This window comes from Carettochelys insculpta, chromosome 21 (genome assembly GCF_033958435.1).
Source record: "Carettochelys insculpta isolate YL-2023 chromosome 21, ASM3395843v1, whole genome shotgun sequence".
In the NCBI taxonomy this organism is placed as follows: domain Eukaryota; kingdom Metazoa; phylum Chordata; order Testudines; family Carettochelyidae; genus Carettochelys; species Carettochelys insculpta.
Genome location: NC_134157.1, coordinates 8061974 through 8081626, shown reverse-complemented (window position 1 = coordinate 8081626; position 19653 = coordinate 8061974). Strand labels below are relative to the sequence as shown.

The 19653-nt window shown below is 43.4% G+C and overlaps 1 protein-coding gene across 13 annotated transcripts in view; it reads right to left on the bottom strand.

The window, feature by feature from the left end:
• Positions 1-19653, bottom strand: part of TNC (tenascin C) — a 103771-nt gene that overhangs the window by 15755 nt on the left and 68363 nt on the right. For 4 of the 13 annotated variants that reach the window (XM_075015810.1, XM_075015812.1, XM_075015814.1 and 1 more), the window contains 5 exons: positions 18694-18966; positions 16230-16505; positions 11315-11587; positions 9410-9682; positions 3381-3503 (listed from right to left, as the gene is read on the bottom strand). In XM_075015810.1, the coding sequence (XP_074871911.1) occupies positions 3381-3503; positions 9410-9682; positions 11315-11587; positions 16230-16505; positions 18694-18966 (1218 nt within the window). The remainder of the gene's footprint in view (positions 1-3380; positions 3504-9409; positions 9683-11314; positions 11588-16229; positions 16506-18693; positions 18967-19653) is intronic. The other 9 variants (XM_075015815.1, XM_075015816.1, XM_075015819.1 and 6 more) reach the window with 3 other exon arrangements.

Genomic DNA, 19653 nt, shown 5'->3' with positions numbered 1-19653 from the left:
ATCCCCTTAGTTCTTGTCCTACCTTCAGTGGCACAGAGAACAGTTGATCCCCTTTTTGTTCATAAGAGCCCTTAACAGAACTGAAGACAGTTTTCAGGCACCCTCCTTGCTCCCCACCCCCATCTTTTTTCAAAAGTAAACATGGCCAGTATTTGTATTATTCTTTCCTTATAGGTCAGGTTTTCTAAAGGTTTTATTATTTTTGCTGCTTTCCTCTGGATTTTCTCCAATTTGTCCACAGGTTTCCTCACACGTAATGCCCAGAATGGGATATGATCCTCCAGCTGAGGCTCACCAGTGATGATTATAGCAGCTAAATCATCTGTTGTGTCTTACATGCAACACCCCGTTAATATACCAGATAAAGATACAGGTTGAAAATCTCTGATCTGATACTCTCTGGTCCAGGAATGGACCACAGACATTGCTGGACCAGAGGGTGTCTGGACCTGAGACACCCAGCTGAGTAGAGTTTGAAGGCCAGGAGCAGAGCCCCCCAGGGAGGCCGTCTGAGGGTGGGGACTCCACCAAGAGCAGAGCCTGGGGGTAGGGAGCATGCAGAGGCTGGAGAGGAGACCAGCCACTGGGCTTGTGGCCTGCTCAGGAAATCCTGGGGGGTCTGACCTCCCCTAGCCCATCAAATTCCCTCATTCAGGTCCCAAAGGCACTGAACCAGGGAGATACAACCTGTATCTATTTTTTTTTTTTTTGCAACTGCATCGTATTGTTGATTTATACTCAGTTTGTGATCCACTATAATTCACAGTTTGTTTTCAGCAATACCACTTGCTAGCCAGTTATTCCCCCATGTAATTGTGTATTTGGGTTTTTCTTTCCTTTTTGCCATTTTCTGTGGATTTCAAACCAATTTCCTCCAATTTGTCAAGGACATTTGAAATCCTAAGCCTGTCCTTTGCAGTATTTACAACCCCTCCCAGCACAGTGTCATCTGCAAACTGTACAAACATACTCTCCACAGCATTTTCCAAGTCACTAATGGGATTACTGAATACCTGCAGACACCGGGACTCTTCCCTGTGAGGCTCCAGAGAATCACTGTCAGTTACTCTTTGAGTACTGCCTTTCAAAGAGTTTTGCACCCACTTTATAATAATTTAGTTTATGTCACTTTTCCTTAGTTTCCTTATGCAAATGTCAAAAATCTTACTAAAAGATATATCACACATGCTGCTTCCCCCTTCTACGAGGCTGATAGATCTGCCAAAAAAGAAAATTAAGTTGGTTTTTCTTGATTTGTTCTTGACAAGTCCATGTTTACTGTCCCTTATCACCCTGTTATCCTTTAGTGCTTACAGATTGATTGGTTACTAATTTGTCCCAGTGTCTTCCAGGGTATCAAAGCTGGTTGACTGGTTTATAATTCCCTGAGTCGTCTTTGTTCCCCTTTTAAAGAATAAGTTCTACGTTCTCCCTTAGCCGGTCTTCTGGGTCCTCTCCCATACTCCATGAGTTCTCAAAGGTCATTGCTAACTGTTCTAAAACTGTTTCAGCAAGTTCTTTAAGTAAGTTAGGATGAATGTGTCAGGTCCTGCTGATTTGAATCAATCTAAATTACGGAGGCCAACTTTCTGACTGAGTATAATCAAGCACCCTGGCTCCACTGTCTCAAAGGCCTCACCCACTTTGCTCATTCCATCTCCCTCCCTCTTGCTTGCTGTGCCCCACCTTCACTCACTCACTCACTGTCACCAGGATGGGGACAGTTCCTTTTTTGACTGGGTGTTCAGAGGAAAACTGGACACTTGGGAACCCTAATCCAAATAAGATATAAGCTGTTATTTCTCTGTTTTGACTTGTGTTCCTCCCTCTGGTTGTTAATAATAATTGCACAGAATATGTGGCCAGCATTAATCTTTTTAGCGAAGACTGTAGTAGAATACGTATTACCTTCTCAACCATGTCATAATTATAAGCTCTCTTTTCCCACTCGCTGTCCTTGATCTTTCTCTTGCTCCCAGTGTCTTTAAATACCCTTTTCTTATTACCTTTAATGTCCTTAGCTAGGTCAACTCCTTTTGTGCCCTACCCTTTTGGAGTTTATCCATATGCTTGTGCTATGTACACACAAGGCCAAGTTTCCCCCTGGGTTAGAACTATTGCCGTCAATAATACTGCATGAGCAAAAACAAGAAAAAATGTCAACAGCTGAAGACCAGTAACAATGGCCTCCCTGAAGCATGAATCACAGGGGCTGGTTTATTGACTATTTTTGAGGCTAGTGGTCCACGTGCCCACATTTGAATCCATGTAAGGAAAAATAAAACTTCATGAACATATGCTACCACATTGTCATTTGCAAAAAGGGGAGGTATCACATGCAAATACAAGTATTTGCATATGCTATTAAAAACAAAGAAATGAAAGAGTCTTGTACATTTGGACCTCTTTGGTTTTGTCTCTGGTGGGAGGTGAAGAAAGGCCAGATATCTGTTCAGCATTTCTCCTTGGCCCACTTAATCTGAGAAGACGACAGTGCATATTAGCCTGAGAGGTTCTGCCTGCATGGACAGGGACTCGGAATACTTATTTATTCCAAATTATGGTCCGACTACAACAAAGCATTTAAGCAGATGTGTAACTTTATGCTTTTAAGAAATACCAATGATTTCAATGCAACCAGTCATGTGCTTTGCTGGATCAAGGTCTAAATCGTATGTGAAAAACCAGCCCCAGCTGGTGGTTTCCCACTTTGTAGTTTCATCCCTATCTCCTTCCTGTTCTGCTCTGTTGCACATCCAGCATGTCTCTTTTACCCCTAGCAGGTGCTTTTCACATGCTGTGCTAAAGTCGATTATTTATCAAGGACATTTCTTGAACAAGACAAGCTGCCCATTTGTCAGTGAAGCACTAAAACTGAGCGCTATCAGGGTGGATGGAATGAAACATCCTTAAGGGAATGTTCAAAAGAAAACATTGACTTAGAAAACACAGTTAAAGTCACAGGAGAAATTTTAAAAATATGCTATTTTTAATCATCAAGGGCCAACTTTTCAAAGGTGCTCAGCACCTGCATACTGAAGTGTCTCAGAGCGTGAATGGGACCCAAACTCTTTGGAAATCAGGTTTCAAAGATGCGTGCTGCTGAGCACTTGAAAATGCAGTTGTGTTGCAAACCCAATCCATGACATATTAGCTACGCCATTCATAAGCAAGTCCACCCAGCAGAATTGGTTAGGTGCACACTAATTGTACCAGTCAGCTGCTGGCTAGGAAGAGAATGAACCTCTTGTGTCCTTCTGATATGGAGGTGGGACTACTTTGTACCAAGTCACTGACATAGGCCCTAGTCTCTTTCATTTATTTTCTGCTCTTTTTCTCCAGAGCACCCTTCTCCTGTCACCACCCCACCACTTCCTCACCTCCTGTTACAGGGACATATGAAATCCGGAAGCTCTCCACTCGTGTCCTGGGAGGTGTCCAGCTGACCATGGCTGAGTTCTCCGTAACGTCAGAAAAAGTGATTGCCTTTGGTGATCCCACAGCTGCCAGTGGAGTCAGAGGGAGTGGGAAAGCACACCACACAGACACAGAGACAGAGTTAAAGAACATGCTTATCTTTTTTTTTTTTTTTTTTTGCTGGTATAACAACTGACCTCAGCCTACTGTTCCAGAAGCTGAAGCTATAAATATCCAGCTCAATGCCAGACTAGAGAAATTGCCACCCAGCTAGGGAGTTTATTACCTGCTCCAAACAATCAGTTTTGTGGTCCTGAGTTTGTTTTCCAATATATTTACAGAAACGTCCAGCTTCATAAAAAAAGCTACTCAATGCATTATTATATTACTTTACTGGTAGTATATTGCAGGAACTAAAGGCAATTGCAGAAGTTAAGGAACAGCAATGGTTTTAGAACCATTTTTTGTTTGCACTCTATGTCGTACAGAATTTGGTCTAGCTGGCATTTTCTAAATCCAATTTTGCTTGGTCTCTGTTTATTTTTTTCCCATCCACACACCTTGGAAAGCATTTGCACATAGCAGTTTTCAACAACAGAGAGAGACCTCTCGTGGTATCATGTCAGCATCCGGCAGCAAGCCTACAAACGGTCCTGAATCTGCAGTCTGGGTGTATCAAGGACTCCCTCCCATGAGAGGCCAAGCACCCTCAACTCTTGCTGATACCAAAGGGAATGAAGGATGCTCAGCAACTTGCAAGATCAAGCCCCGGGTGAGATCACACCACCGAGTAATTCCTAGAACAATTCAAAGTCACTTAAGGTCCAGAACACAGAAGGAACATAGTAGCCCCATGACACCCTCAATAATGCAGAAGTGGAAAAAGTACCCAAAAAGTTACTTGAATAAAAATACAGCTACTTTGGGGGTGAAAAGTAATTAAGTAAAAGTCATAGTATCTGTCCAGAAAATTACTTTGAGTAGAAGCACAAAAGTGTCTCAATTTGAGACACGCCACTCCTGGTTACTTGAGTACAATCAAGATCTAATACTTCTTTGTTTTACTCAAGTAGCCTTCCAGAGGGATACCCAAACTTTTATTTAATTACACCCCCCAGCAGCTGTACTTTTACTCAAGTAACTTTGTGGGGTATTTTTTCCCGACTCTGCAATTAAGGTTCCCAGATGTGGAGTGTGTGGAAGAAACCATTAACTCCCCATGGTAGAGCACTGTTCTGGATTGTATTTTTCTCTGTTAATGGCATGCAGAAGGGATTCAGCAGCAGGCAGTGGGACCACAACTACAGATCCATTAGGACAGTCTGCAAAACACCTGTGGTCTGGCTGTGTGCAGCTCCCCTGACCCCACTTATGAAAATGGGGAGAGCCCCATATCTCCTCAATTGGAGTAGAGCCCCAGGCAGAAAGCCACTTGAACCTGAGCCTTGTATATGAAAACAGCATTTCATGCAGGGAGCAGGAGGGCAAAAACACATTCCCTGGCTGGAAATGAGCGGATACTTAGATCCAGATTACAAATCATTTCACAGGAGGAAGACGGGGAAGGAATTCTTTTGGCTGTCATTCCTAAGGATAAAACCACTGCTTCTTCTAGCACACTCTTTCCAAAGCAGGGGGCATCATAAAGCAGAATTAAAGGGGCATGGGCAAGGTATGTATATGGTGAGAGCAAAGGCAGCTGATGTTTCAATTACAAATAATGTGGGTCAGAAGCAGTCTTGATCTGTATAGTGCTGAACATATTGCTGGCATTGAACAATATATGAGAATAATATTCCCTGGTTGATGTGCACATAGGCATAAATGCAACCAGGTCACCTGGGTTTATGGCTGATTTTCATTGTGAAAGCAATAAAAAAACCCGGAAAGTAACAGTGAAAATGACCCCATGTATATTTTTGCAGAGGTGGAACCAATGAAGATAAGTAGATAGTTCTTATGAAGGATGGGGGAAACTGTGAACCTATTACACTTATCTGAAGCTTTGGTTTCTCAAACACACACACAAAACAGTTACCTTTCCAACACACAGGCCCATGGAAATCCAGCTGCATGCACCACTTAGATAAGTAGAAAAACACCAGTCAAAGAGATTCAGTTTAGTTCTACACTTTTGCTGCAGTCTGAGCAGTATTTCAACAAATTGGATCTTTCGCTAGTGTAACCTGTGTCCAGGGCTCCCAGCACTAAAGGGTAACACCCAGCATTTGAAAATTTATATTCAGCCTTTCAGTCTTAATCTTCCCTTTTGGTTGTCACAAAAACAAGTTGGAGCATTGTAAGAAATAGCCCACATGTGAGAAATTCAGTAGCAGAGGAATGACAACCACAAGGTGTATTATCAGTGGACAATGAGCCAAGGTGAGGGTGAAAGGAAAAAAGAAAAAGCCCATGGGGTAAAATAAGCTTGGAAAGAAAGTTTGCAGGGAAACAAGTGACAGAGGTTTGTGACTTCCAAGTGCTCTTGGGAACTCCAGAGCAGGGTTTTAAAACAACAGAAGGGAAATGAAAGGTAAAGACCCTAAGCTCCCTTAATATATGTAAATTGTCTCCACATGCACATATATTAGCTGTCCCCCGCTCAGCCTGCTGGCTTGGTTAAAAAAAACGAGAGGGGCAGGGTGAAAAGATAAAGCAAATTGGGTTTGGTAAAACTGCGTGACTACAAAAGCTGCTACAATTTCACCATAAATCCACGATCTGGGGGGAAAACAGAAACTAAGAAAAGCCCTGGATGAAACTAAACTGGAAATAGCGATTTACTTTTACAGTTCAAGTGAATTTAGCAGCTGGTGAAAGCTGATGGAATGATCGCCCTGAAGACAAATGCCTCTGGCTGCTGCAGATCCTATGGGTGAAATTCTTCCTTGTGTGGCAAACCTAAGCACCACCTCAGTCCCACCTCTGTCCTATTTTAATCAGTTATGTGGCGTATGGGTTGTATAGTACCTCACTGCATGGGGTGAATTGCTCTCCATTTGAACAGTCCATCAATGATGTCAATACTGGGCTAGGCCCTTAAACCACAGCCCAGGGACATCACGGACATCCCTTGCCGGTGTGCGTCTGTGTCGCATGACAGGGATCGCACCTTGGTGGGAAAGAGGATTTCAGTTTCCAAATGGGCATTTTAGCCTTGGTTTTTGTGATGAGTAGATGTGAAAGGTTCTACGTCCCAGTCCCATGTCTGTCCTTAGGATTCATGGGGCCCTATTCAGCACCATTAAAGTGGTGCCTGACGGCAGCTGGGGGTGGGGATAAGGATTTTCTTAGAGCTATGAGTATATAATCTTCAGCTGCATGCTAATGGCATAATTCTGAAGCAGATTTTAAACTAAGATCCTGTAGACTAACACAGTAATTTCAGAAACAGATAGTATGTACGTGGCCAGTGTTCCCTGTAATCTGAGTTCTGGGCAGCCACCCAGAAGAATACAAATGCTGCCCAGCTGATTAGCAGAGCACCCTCTGCAGCCACAGTTGGCAGCATATTGTGGTGCACATCCACACACGCCTCAGTGCACATAATTTATTCTGCACATTGATGGAAGATAATTAGGGGGACACTACACCTGGTGTCAGCCAGTCTGTTTAAATGGCTACATTATACTTGCCTGGCTTTTTCACAGGTTCAGTGTTCTGCTAAGAGGTCTGGCAGGGTACTTAATACAGATGCCGTTCTGCATATGGGTAAGGACAGCCCTGCCCAATCCCCTGAGCCATTTGGTCTGTCAAACACCGACTGTCAATGAAACCGCTTAAACAACTTCTTTAGGAAAATTTCCCTGAACAAAACCACAGTTTCAATAAAACAGAAATTTTGCAGAAAATTGTTGATTTTTTCCCCTTGATTTTCAGATCAGGGGACTCAAAATAATTTGCAATTAATAATTTTAAAAGACTATTTTGTTTTCAGCTGTTATTCAGATCAAATTCTTGCTGACAAACTGGATTTTTTCCATTAAAAATGTGTACAATCTCCATTAAATCTTTTTGAAATTTTTCATTTTGTGATTTTTTTGATATTTTTACTTTTGCTTCCTGCTTAGAATGGAAAACAATGGTGAAATCTCAAAATGCCTCAACATGTTTCTTTATTATTAAAGCAGAAATACTATGAATGCTTGGCAGAAAGATGCAACTAACTCAAAAAGCTAATTAGATTTCTTAGTGGCCTTGTCTACTGTTGCTGAGAGTCGCGTAAACAGCATGTAGCTGGGGTTTTATGGGCCCAGCTCCATTATCAACTATCCATGGCAATTTATAGATGTCTATCTTCTGGACTATTACCTTCAAGGGCTGACATGCTCCTAAATCCTTCTGCCAGGGCTGAATCAGAATGAAGACAGGAGGAAATTTATAACTGCCTGTGGATTACGATAAGTATTATGTGAGGCAGTGAATATAAGTTCATACTACTATGAAATATAGTTGACTTTAAACATCTCCCTGAGGCTGCCTGTGATGGATTGATGTGCTTATTGCTAAAGCCTCAGAGCATAAGTACATTTGCTTGGTGTTTGTTCAAGGGACACAATTGTGATCATTTGATAACTGGTCACAAGTATGCATTCTCCCTCAACCACCGGGAATCAGTTAGCTAAATCACGGTGTTGTGCAGACTCAGTGGATGCTTTTCAACACTGATCTACCACTGGCTCTTCTCCAAACACTGTCTAAATGTACCAGCCAGATAGGGGCCTGGTTCTCATTTTCACCAAGGCCCCTTCATACCAGTTGAGCAGTTTAAAATGGCCTACATGTTAGTTTATTGCAGGGGTGATTTAAAAGGCAAGACACACCCAGGAGTTAAGCACCCAGGAATCAGACATTGGGGTTCAGGCATTATTTTGTTTCTGTGCCAGGTTAGCTTCACTGAAGTCCATGAACACCCTGCCTGTGTAAAGCTGACATGTTACAGCATAGAACCAAGCCCTTGTTTTTCTTAAAATTTACCAATTTACTAATAAACTCTTGTGTCTGACTCTTTCCTTGAGGATGCCATTAACAAGGAGATGCAGCTGAAGAGTCACTGCCACCAGGGTACGGTACTCACAGTAAAGCTAATTTATAGTAGCCTTTACTTGAGAGCTTCAAAGCGCTTTCCAGACGCCGAAGGTTTGATCCTGCAGAATGCCGACAATCCCCGCCCCACATGAGCTGTAGAGCATCTTTAATGTCCATTAAAATTAGTGGGATCTCATGGTGCTCAGCACCTTGCAGATCAAGCCCTAAGTGAGGAGCCTCTCAATAACCTTGTGAATCAAGTAAATTTTATCATGCAGTTGGGAAGCAGGGAGAGTGAAGAAAAGTAACTGCCACTTAGCCAGTTATTTAACAATGCTTGCAATAGAAGGCAAATCTCCTGTCTCCTAAGCCCTCTGCTCTAACCACTAGACTATGCTGCTTGCCTTCCGATAACAAGTATGAAACAAACCCCTTCATGTTTTATTAAATATGGTAAAGAAGACCAGGCATAAGAGTGTGCTCTATCCAGCTCTGCTGCCTGGGGAAGGAAGGCAAAGTGAGCAACTGCCCTGGGGCCTGACAATTCCAGAGGGCCTGGGGTTCCCGGCCCCTGCTAGTATGGCAGCACCAGCAGTTGGAGCCCCTGGTCTTAAAATCCCTGGCAGAGCAAAGAGGTGAGGGCTGCTTCCCCACTCCCACAAGGTGTGTGGCCTCTGGTGGAAGAGGTGGACCTGGGGCCAGCTGGCCCTCAGGGCAGCGTGGACCAGCCCTTGCCCCCACTCCCCACCAGCCAGCCCATAGCACAGGGACCAGGCAATTCTGTCGCCCCACCCCCCATGCCTTGCCCTAGGAGATTGCCAAGGAAAGAAATTTTTGTGAGAGTTGTGGTGATGAAAAGTCTTTAAAATCTTTGTAAGAAGTCTGCATGGATCTGAGAGACAGAGAAATTAAAGGAGAGAGGCATACACATTATGCTTTTCTCCCTCTGTTGTTGAGACAATACCTGTGGTAGCTACGGCATTTATGGGCTGGGAACGTCGTCCACTGATAACTCCATAGAGTTCAATGTCATACTTAGTACCCTCTTTCAGCCCTGATATATCCTGGGTGCGTTCGTGGCCTGGCACAATTAGTTCCCGAGGGTCAGACTGCCTGTCGGTATCCCTGATTTTAAGAACAAAGCTGTCGAAGACCCCATCATCGGCGGTCCAGGACAGCCGGAATCCATCTGGGGTGGCATCTGAAACCAGAAGGTTGTCAACCTCGGGTTCTGCTTCTAAAAAAGGAAAAATAAAATAATAGGAGGGAGAAGAAATTAGATTTCCCATGCAGGCACCCAGAAGTTCCTTGTCACCTGGTCTAGGTTGGGTCAGAGTATGCTGCAAAAATTCAGCCACAATTCAAAGCAATTGGGACAATCTGCTAGCTATAAAAAAGAGGAGAAAGTTTTGGATATTTAAGAATATTACATGCACTCTACAGAAATATGTGAGTGTGTGTACGATTAACAAACTTTTATACTACCCCAAAGTAGAATGAATATCGGATACATGCCATTTTGCCCATCATGCAATGTTAAAGATGCTAATGGTAAAAGTGATGTTTGTTTGTTCTCTGGTTTCCACTAGAGTTACCCATCCTTTCTGAGACCTTGATGAAAAATAAAGACGTCATTGTTAATAATCTGCATCTGTGCCTATAACCTTGCTTGCGCTTTGCCTTGTGGTAAGAACACTGTAGAGGAGTCCAACAATTATTGCATGCGATTATGGACCTTTTGATGCTTCTGATCAAAACTAGACCACAGGGTCCACTTTTCCTTTGGGATCAATCCTGAGGCAGCAATGGGAAAAATCAAGAAAACTATAACAAAGCTGCATACTTAAGTCCAAAGAGGTTTATTAGAACCATTAGTAGAGGAATGCAGCTAAGAGTTTCCAGCAGTTAACTATCATTGTGCTTACCTACTCTACACAAAACTAACCATAAACAATGCTACTAGAATAGAAACTGTTTAATAATATCTCCAATGTGCTTGCATTTTCACAATAAAAGGTCCATATTTATTTTTCACCTATGTTCAGCCATATAATTCCAGCTTTGCTCATGCATGGACTGAGCAAATCTTGTGGCTGAAACTTGGTGACAAGAACCAGGCAGCTAGCAAAAATTGTTCAAGAAGGCCAAAATGCAGCTGGAAAAACAGCTACGATGAGAATAAGAACACCAGTAATGCCTTGCTGAGAGATGTCCAACTATTGGTTGTAATGATCACCTTGCTTTTCCTGAGAGAGAGAATGAAGGAGAGGAGTCCCTAGCAGTGGTCCCTGTAAGCTGAATGCTTGGGCAGCCACTCAGGAGAGAGTCAGGTGCCACCCACTAATTAGCAGAATGCCCAAAATACCCACAGCCAGCAGCATGTTTCTATTAGTGGTGCCCATCCACACATTCCTTGGTGTACATAACAAACATTACTCCTCCCATGGATGGAAAAAGTTGGAGAAAACACTGGTCCATTGGCCGGATATCCAGTATGACTCTCCTGAATGGCTCTGAAGGTTGGACAATTGAAGAATATCAAAGTTCTGGTGGCTTATAACATGCTGCACTCATGGCATTTGGTTTCCTTTCTCCTGCTAAGGGTTCTTGCAGGAAGCCACTTGAGCAATTTACCCGTCTACCCTGTTCCATTTCTCTCCCCTGGAAACCACAAAGCCAGAACATACAGAAAACACCAAAAACTGTAGAACTGGTCTCACATTTGTGAGCCTATCAGTCACGTAGTTATGGTGAAAAATGAGATGCAAAAGCCGTGGTTTGTTTTGCAAATGGATTGCACACATCTTCCTGATGAGAAGAGAAGCATGAAAGAGTGATGGAAGGGAATAATTTGCCCACGATAATATACCTGTAATAGCCACAGTGTTTAAGGGCTTTGTTTGGCGCCCCTTGGCAAAACCATAAAGCATAACCTCATAGCCAATGCCTGTAATAAGGCCCTTAAGCTCCAGATGCCGCTGGTCTCCTGTAAGGAGGAACTCCTGTGGGTCCAGGAGCTTGCCAGAATCCACCACGATTACTAGAAAGTTGTCAAAGGCATTCTCCGATGCCATCCAGGACACCATGAACCCATAAGGATTAATGTTAGAGACAGTTAGGTTTTCCAGTGAGGGCATGGACTCTAAAAGAAGGGAAAGTATAAAAACAAAACAAAAACAAAAAACAAAAGAAGCAAAAAAAATATTGCGAGTTAGACAATGTCCCAGCTTCCAGCAAACATCAGTCACAAGTTTCCCCCAAAATACTAAGATTTAATGGAAATATCTGGCCACTACAAGAAGGCTGGGATAATCAAAGGGGCATATGGAAGTTAGGTTTCCAATTCCCACTGCATGTCAGTGGGACTTGGTGCCTAATTCTGGTAGCTCCCTTTGGAAATCCCCAATTGGCTACTTTAACCAGTTTCCTGAATTTCGCATGCACGCAGAATCAGTTGTGAATAACAGAAGTTTAGGATGATTTGAACAAAACATCTCTTCCCCTCTCCATCAACATTGCTTTAGGCATGACCCTTAATTTTTATATATTTCACTACCTTCTACCAGCATCACCTGCTTTTCTTTCCAGTTGTTGACCCAGTGGAACTAGGGCTTAACCAACATGGGTCACAGCAAACATAAGATCTAAACAACTGAAAGATTCCCTCTTTGAGCAGTTGTGCTAACACTAGCAAATAACAGCTGGCCAAAATCAGACTGCCGAAAAAGCTTAATACCCAACCACTCCTCCCCTCTCTCCCCTTTAACTGACAAGCTGACAACTTAAAGAGATTCCAGCAAAGTGTGTTGATTCTGGTAGTTTTCAGATCCAAAATGTACTACAGGTTGAACCTCTCTAATCCAGCACCCTCAGGACCTGACCAAATGAGAGAATTTGCTAGACCACAGGAGGTCAATATTGTCTAGCAGCATTACCAACACTTCCACTGCTTACAGGCTGGGCTCTTAGAAGACATTTAGGGGGTAAATTACAGCTAAATTACAGCCCAGAACACTGAAAGCCGGGTCTGGAGGCTGGAATTAACATTATGGGATCTTGGGAAAGTGGTCATTCAGCAAACTATAATCATGCCGGATTACAGATTTTGCAAATGGGAGCATTTCAGATTAGGGAGGTTCAACCTGTAGTTGAAGTTCAGAGGCACAGGGCCATTAGTTCAAAAGAGAGTAATTTGCAGTTAGGCACTAAAATCAGTGGTCAGATTTTTAGATAAGCCTAGGTTGTTGATACCATCTGAAACTCTGGTCCTTCACAGCAACGAAGGGTCCTGTGGCACCTTATAGACTAACAGAAAAGTTTTGAGCATGAGCTTTCGTGAGCACAGACTCACTTCATCAGATGCATCTGATGAAGTGAGTCTGTGCTCACGAAAGCTCATGCTCAAAACTTTTCTGTTAGTCTATAAGGTGCCACAGGACCCTTCGTTGCTGTTACAGATCCAGACTAACACGGCTACCCCTCTGATACTCTGGTCCTTCGGAGTCCCAGTGGGAGCTTCTGGGCATGGAGCATTTTTGAGACTCTGTTCTTGATTGTTGGTGCTCAGTCCTTGTTAAGATTTTTAAAGTCTGGCCTTGTTATTTTATATGGCCTGTGCATGGACTCTTGCAATCCTTATTCAGCATGATAGCTTACTGCAGTTGAATGCTGCCCCTTATGAGTGGACTGAATTTTTCCCTTGTCTTGCTTCCTTCCCACCCATAAGCTCCCAAAGAGCCCTGCCCCATTTCAGTATGTGTGACTGCATAAAGAACAGCACAGATGGGCTCACACTGGAGCCATGGATGTGAAACACACAACTCAGGGGCCTGAGAAACTTTCTGAGCTGAATTTTACATCTTATGCCACGTGTACACCTGGGCTACGTCTACACGTGCCCCGAACTTCGAAATGGCCATGCAAATGGCCATTTCGAAGTTTACTAATGAAGCGCTGACATGCATATTCAGCGCTTCATTAGCATGCGGGCGGCAGCGGCGCTTCGAAATTGACGAGCCTTGCCACCGCGCGGCGCGTCCAGACGGGGCTCCTTTTCGAAAGCACGCCACCTACTTCGAAGTCCCCTTATTCCCGTGAGCTCATGGGAATAAGGGGACTTCGAAGAAGGTGGCGTCCTTTCGAAAAGGAGCCCCGTCTGGACGCGCCGCGCGGCTGCAAGGCTCGTCAATTTCGAAGCGCCGCTGCCGCCCGCATGCTAATGAAGCGCTGAATATGCATTTCAGCGCTTCATTAGTAAACTTCGAAATGGCCATTTGCATGGCCATTTCGAAGTTTGGGGCACGTGTAGACACAGCCTTGGAGATCAGAGTGTGATTCCCAGCTCGGAGAGATGTATGTTTGTGGTTTCTCACTGAGCACGTGCGACCATGATAACATAGCTGTGGTTGCAGGAGCAGCAGTAGCAGATGGTAACATCGGCTTTGCTCAAACAACAGGTTTACCTATAGCCCACATTAAGTACTAGAAAGGCCTAGCCCATATAGACAGATGCTATCATGGCCACACTGTTATTTTTAATGTGCTGACTCAATGAGAGCAAAAGCAAGTACGTCTGTGTTAACTGGGAACCATACCCCAGTTCTAACTATAGACACCATCTTAGTCCAATCTAGGATCTCAGATACGGACACTCAGTTTTGATCAGAATCAAAACTTCTTGGTTTGAGCTCATCTCTACTAAAAAGTTGCATAGTACTTCAAAAATGGAATGAATACTGAAATATTTCTCACTATTTCCAAGGGAAGGACCAGAGAAACAACTTTGGGGCACCTCCTATTCATGTGGGAAGTGAGACATTGTTTTCCTCCTTCCTCCAGCTATAACATACATTGAACCTCTCTAGATCAGCAGCCTCAGGCCCTTACCCATGCCAAATGAGAGAATTTGTCAGACTACAGGAGGTCAATAGTGTCTAGCAGCATTACTAATGCTTCCACTGCTTCGTGGGCTCTGAGAAGACAGGTAGGGGTAACTTACAGCTAAATAACAGCCCAGAACACTGAAAGCCAGGACTGGTTGCTGTAAACAAATTTCATTGGACCATGGGAAACTTGGCCACGTTCATGATAAGTGGCTGCCTGGCTAACTAAAATCATGCTGGATTATGGATATTACCAGATGAGAGGGTTCCAGATTAGAGAGGTTCAACATGTATTAAGACACAATGTATAAATCCTAGAGATTTGATGTCTGGGTAGGAATGTGCCAAAGGCTTTGTTAGAATTTAATGAATACAAAGTGCAGGAGACTGGCAGACCAGATGCCAGCTCTTGTCAAGGCTTTAGGCCTCTGTTTGGTGCTGACAAAATTAGTGCTGGAAAGCAGTTTGTTTCACCTATGCGTTAGTAGTATGATTAAGACGCATATTGGGATTATAACAATGTGTTTAATGTTTAGACTATACAATACTTATAAATTACTGCATGCATTAATCTGATTTATAATTTCTTTGTCACTAAGTTTAAGAAATTCAAAGATGAAAGATTATGAAACCACAGACTAACTCATTTGTGTGAACATTTGCATTTTTGAAACTTGTAATACCTCTGTCATTTCTTTTCTTAGTTAATAAATCCTTAGGTAGTTAACTATCGGATTAGCTACAAGAATTGTCTTTAATGTCAGATCTGAGGTACAAACTGACATGGGGCGAGTACTGCCATATTTTGCAATCTAAGATGCAACCAATTATCAGTCACTCCAGTTTGCCTGGGCAGCAAGATCATGGAACTCCATGATCAGATTATTATAGAACTTTAGGAGTTCATTTTTGTTACTGGGATGATGAAATCTAGTTATAGAATGTATGAACAGTTCAGGATCTCTACTGTGCTTGTTGACAGTCTGCTCAGAGGTTGGCCCTTATGGTCATGGTCCACTTCAGACAGCATGATAGAGCAGTTTATGGGATTTATGCTCATTTGCTACTGAGCATCCCCAAGACATCCTGGATTCAACTCCTCTTGGAGTCAGTCGCAGGTTCCTCCTCTTGGCTGCTGGAGCCTTGATAAACAAATAAAGAATCTGAGATGTTAGCATTTTCTTGAGGCAGGTTTACATGAACTGCAGGGAGACAAGAATTTATTGGCTTGCAAGGAGCACAGAATGTTTACCTACTTCTGGGAAAATTGCTTTCAGAATACTAATAGCAATGCCACATTTGCTATAGGGAAGCAGCTCTACTTTGGAAAAGCAAAGAATGGGATTGGAGAAGCCAAACACTTGCTCATTTGTAAAGTGCTACTATCCGGGAGGGAGGTCACAGGCAGTGCAAACTGCAACCACAGAGTTTCAGCAAAGTGCTTGTGCAGACCACCCTATGTGAGGGAGGCTAACCTAGCATGTGTTCAATTGTCGTCTGCCCCAGAGAAAGGCAATGCTCATTTCTCAGGCAAACTGTGTCATTCAGTAGAATTGACCTGGCGAATTTTAAAGACCATGTTACTCTGAATACCCCAGAGTGGTTATGAAGACTAGGAGGCATTAGAAAAATGGGTACATTAAGTTATCGTTATTTTTTCAAAGCTCTGAGGGGAATGGAGAATATTAGTTGCAGCTGAAAGGAGGAGTAAAGATTTGTATGGGTTCTTAATTCACCTGATTTTGTTCTTCCTTCCCTCGTCTTAAAACTGGAGAATCTCTTTAAGTGTCAACATTGCTCAGTTTCAAAGAAACAATAGGCACAGTTCTCTGCCTTCCTACACATTAACCAATATTTTTAACAAAACCCAAACATGTAAAGCAGCAGCCTTTAAATGGGTACCTGTCATGACAAAAGCAGTGAGGGGCTCTGTGCCGACCCCTGCGTGGGTGGTGCCCTGAATGTTAATGTCATAGCCAGTGTAATCTACCAAACCAGAGATGTGAGCGCTGCGGGCACCTCCAGGCACTGTAAGCTCCTGAGGCTCGTGGGCAGAATAGGAATCTCTAACATTGATAACAAACTTTGCAAAAGGCCCATCTTGCGTGGTCCATGAGAGGTTGAAGCTGTCGGGGGTAACGTTTGTGAGTGTGAGCGTGCCCAGCTGTGGCTTGGACTCTGAAGGAAAAGGAACACAGGTGGAGAGAGCATTACTTAGAGCAGGGCAATGCTAAGAACAAGGAAGAGCTATGGCTATTTAAGGTTATAGAGCAACATAGCCAGCCCTTGCCATCTGCTAAGCAGTGGTGAAGAAATAAGGAGCTGGGCATTACAAATAGCCATTTATAAGAGCTTTTAAATTAGCCTCTTGCAGGTCTTCAGCAGTTTTTCAGTTTTTGTTCTTGCTCTTTTTTGTTTACTGGGAAATATATTTTGACCTAAAATTGGGTCTGATTTGCAGCAGTGCTGAGCACATACAATTCCTAGCCTCTCAGTGGCTGCACAAATCCGAACCATGACTTGCCTTCTGCAGAAGCCGCCTCTCCCAGGTCTGGCATGCTTCCTGCACTTCATGTTAAACTAATTTAAACAGCAGGTCAGTGTCATTATCCTCATGGCTCAGATGGAGAAACTGAGGCACAAAGGAGTGATGCAATATGGCCAAAGTCAATGACAGAGCTGGGAAACTAACCCAGATTACGTGAGTGCCAGTCCAGCACCCTAGATCTCACTGAGGATCCCTAACTTGAAATACAAGACCATTGCAACCTCCTCTTTTCAGGCCCTTACAATTCTGGTGGAAAAATATATTTCCTGTTAGCATGAATTTCTGTCTCATCCTCAAAAGGAACACCTTGGGAAATTGAAGCCCAAACTATCCAGCTTGCACATAAGACAGTAATGAGTCATCTATTCAAACCCCATTTGTCAAAATGTTTTGGGGTTGTGAAAGTGTTGGTTAAATGGATACAGTGATATTCAGGGGAGTAACTGGGTCAGTGACTCACCCTGGGGGATGCAATCATGACAAATCTCAGGGAACAACTGAACGAGTAAAGAACAGAGAGAGAGGCCTGCAATGAACTGACATACCAAATGAGGCAAGATGCCATCATTTACCCACCCAAGGCCTAGGTTAAATGGGCCAGAGCAGTTTGTTCCCCTTCCCCTGTGCTGCCTTCGATTAGCCCAGGAACAGGGCATCTCAGTGACCACATTAAGGATGCATGCTGGGAATGTCATCATGCTGTCATATAGCGACTGGCAGAGCTAACATGGTTGGTAATGAAGTTGTCACGGCAGGAGCCTGGTGCCTGGGGAGATGGCAGAGATCAGAGAGTATTCAAGATGCAAACATACAGAAAGGGACAACATGGTGAGACCAGGCACGGTGCTGTCAGCCCTGCATGCAGGTTGGAGAGAACAATCCTTTTCCACACTGATCCCGAAATGGGCACATTCCCTCACATGCCATTCACATCCAGGTCAGGCTGGCCCACGTCATGGCACCCAGATTGGAAAGGTTACTACATGCAACATGTTGAAAATCTCTCTCCAGGCAAGGCTTAGTGGGTCCTAACATCCTGTAGTCACTAGCACTGTTGGAAAGGCTCTGGCATCCACTGGAAGGCACTGTGTGGCCCATTCCCTTACAAGATCCACTGACCACTGTGCAAGTGACAGTGTATGGAGCTGAACATCAAGAAGGGATGGATTTCCTTTTCAGTCCCAGCTCATTGCTGGGAGAATGCATAAAGATGCCAGGCAGGGAAAAAAAAAACCCTCTTGGTACCAGCGCTAGATAGTTGGACCAATTCATGCAGGTTCTGTTGGTTTTTTAACATGCTCCAACAAGCATCAGTAAAAGATTCAAATGCCATAAGAGACATTTGACCTTTATGAACCAAACCAAAGGGCATGCAGTTGCCTTTCTGGAATGACAAAGACACAGGGGCCATTCCCGTGATAAGAAAGATCCCAGGCAAATGAGAAGAGAGGTTGTAGAATGAATAAAGAGGATTCCAGGTCAAATGAAATGGTGTTCCAGAAAATCATATGGAGCAATTATTTATATATACAGAGAGCTTGCAGTTAAGTATATACATAAACAAACTAATCAAAGGTTACCATTGGGCTTCCTTAATTTTGGGGATACTTTTCAGCCTTTTCCAGGCTGGGATCCATTTTTTTCAAAGCCGTCTCAGATTCAGCTTATTCCAACCTGTCCCATAATGACCCTTTCAGTAATTTATTAACGAGGGCCATCTAGATGAGGAAAGTGATGTCACATCAATGCCACATCGTAGAGTAGTTTGATGGACAGGAAAAGAGCGTATAGAAAAAGCAAATCTTGAAGGTAAAATACCTGTGGTAACCAGAGCAGTCAAAGTCTGAGCACCTTGGCCATCAACTAGACCACGGAGTTGGACAGTGTAATTAGTGGCAGCTCTTAGGTTGGTGATTACAAAACTCCGCGAGTCCCCTGGCGCTGTGTGCACCAGGGAGTCCAAAGGCAAGTCAGAGTTTCTAACTTCTAAAACAAAGCGGTCAAAGGCATCATCCTGAGCTTCCCATGTGAGGGACACACTGTCTGAGGTAGCATTTGAGACAGTTAGTTTGCTAAGGAGAGGTTCTTCTACTAAAGGAAGAAAAACAAATAGAAACACGTTGGAATTTGTTAGAAATAAAATAAAATAAAATCAGAAAAGTCAGAGATGGAAAAGGCTTATTTAAATCACATTTTTTGTACCATGTCCCCTCCCATCTTAGCCAAGATCTAGCCAGGATCCCCTTCCATTTAGCAGTATGAGATACGCAGAATGATTTTCACCCATTGACACCTGTTTGAAATCCTCTTGGGGAACGGTGAGGGGGGACACAATCCCCAAGACTGTGAATGCCTACTTCCATCCATCTGCCAGGGTACCACTGCTTGCTTCCAAATATATCTGCTATTGATTTGATGACAGATACTTGATATGATACTGAAGTGCAACTGACACCCTGACATTTCACAGAACTTTCTCTCAGTCATGCCAGCAGCATCCCATTGTTATAATTCCTCCAATTTACACATATTTTAAGATAAAACAGGGTCTATTCTTTGCAATCTGTGAGGTAATACAACCTGCTTTACTTGTATAATCTCTCACAAGGTTAATGTAGGCACCAGAGATCATATTAATGGAGTCAATACTAACAATAAAAGTTCACTGTATGTACCCTCCATTGAAAGGTCCAGGTAAATTTGTAATTTGCTGGATGTCTACTTCCAATTTCACTCCATAGCTGGCGAGCACACACACAATAGGATTCTCTCTTTCCT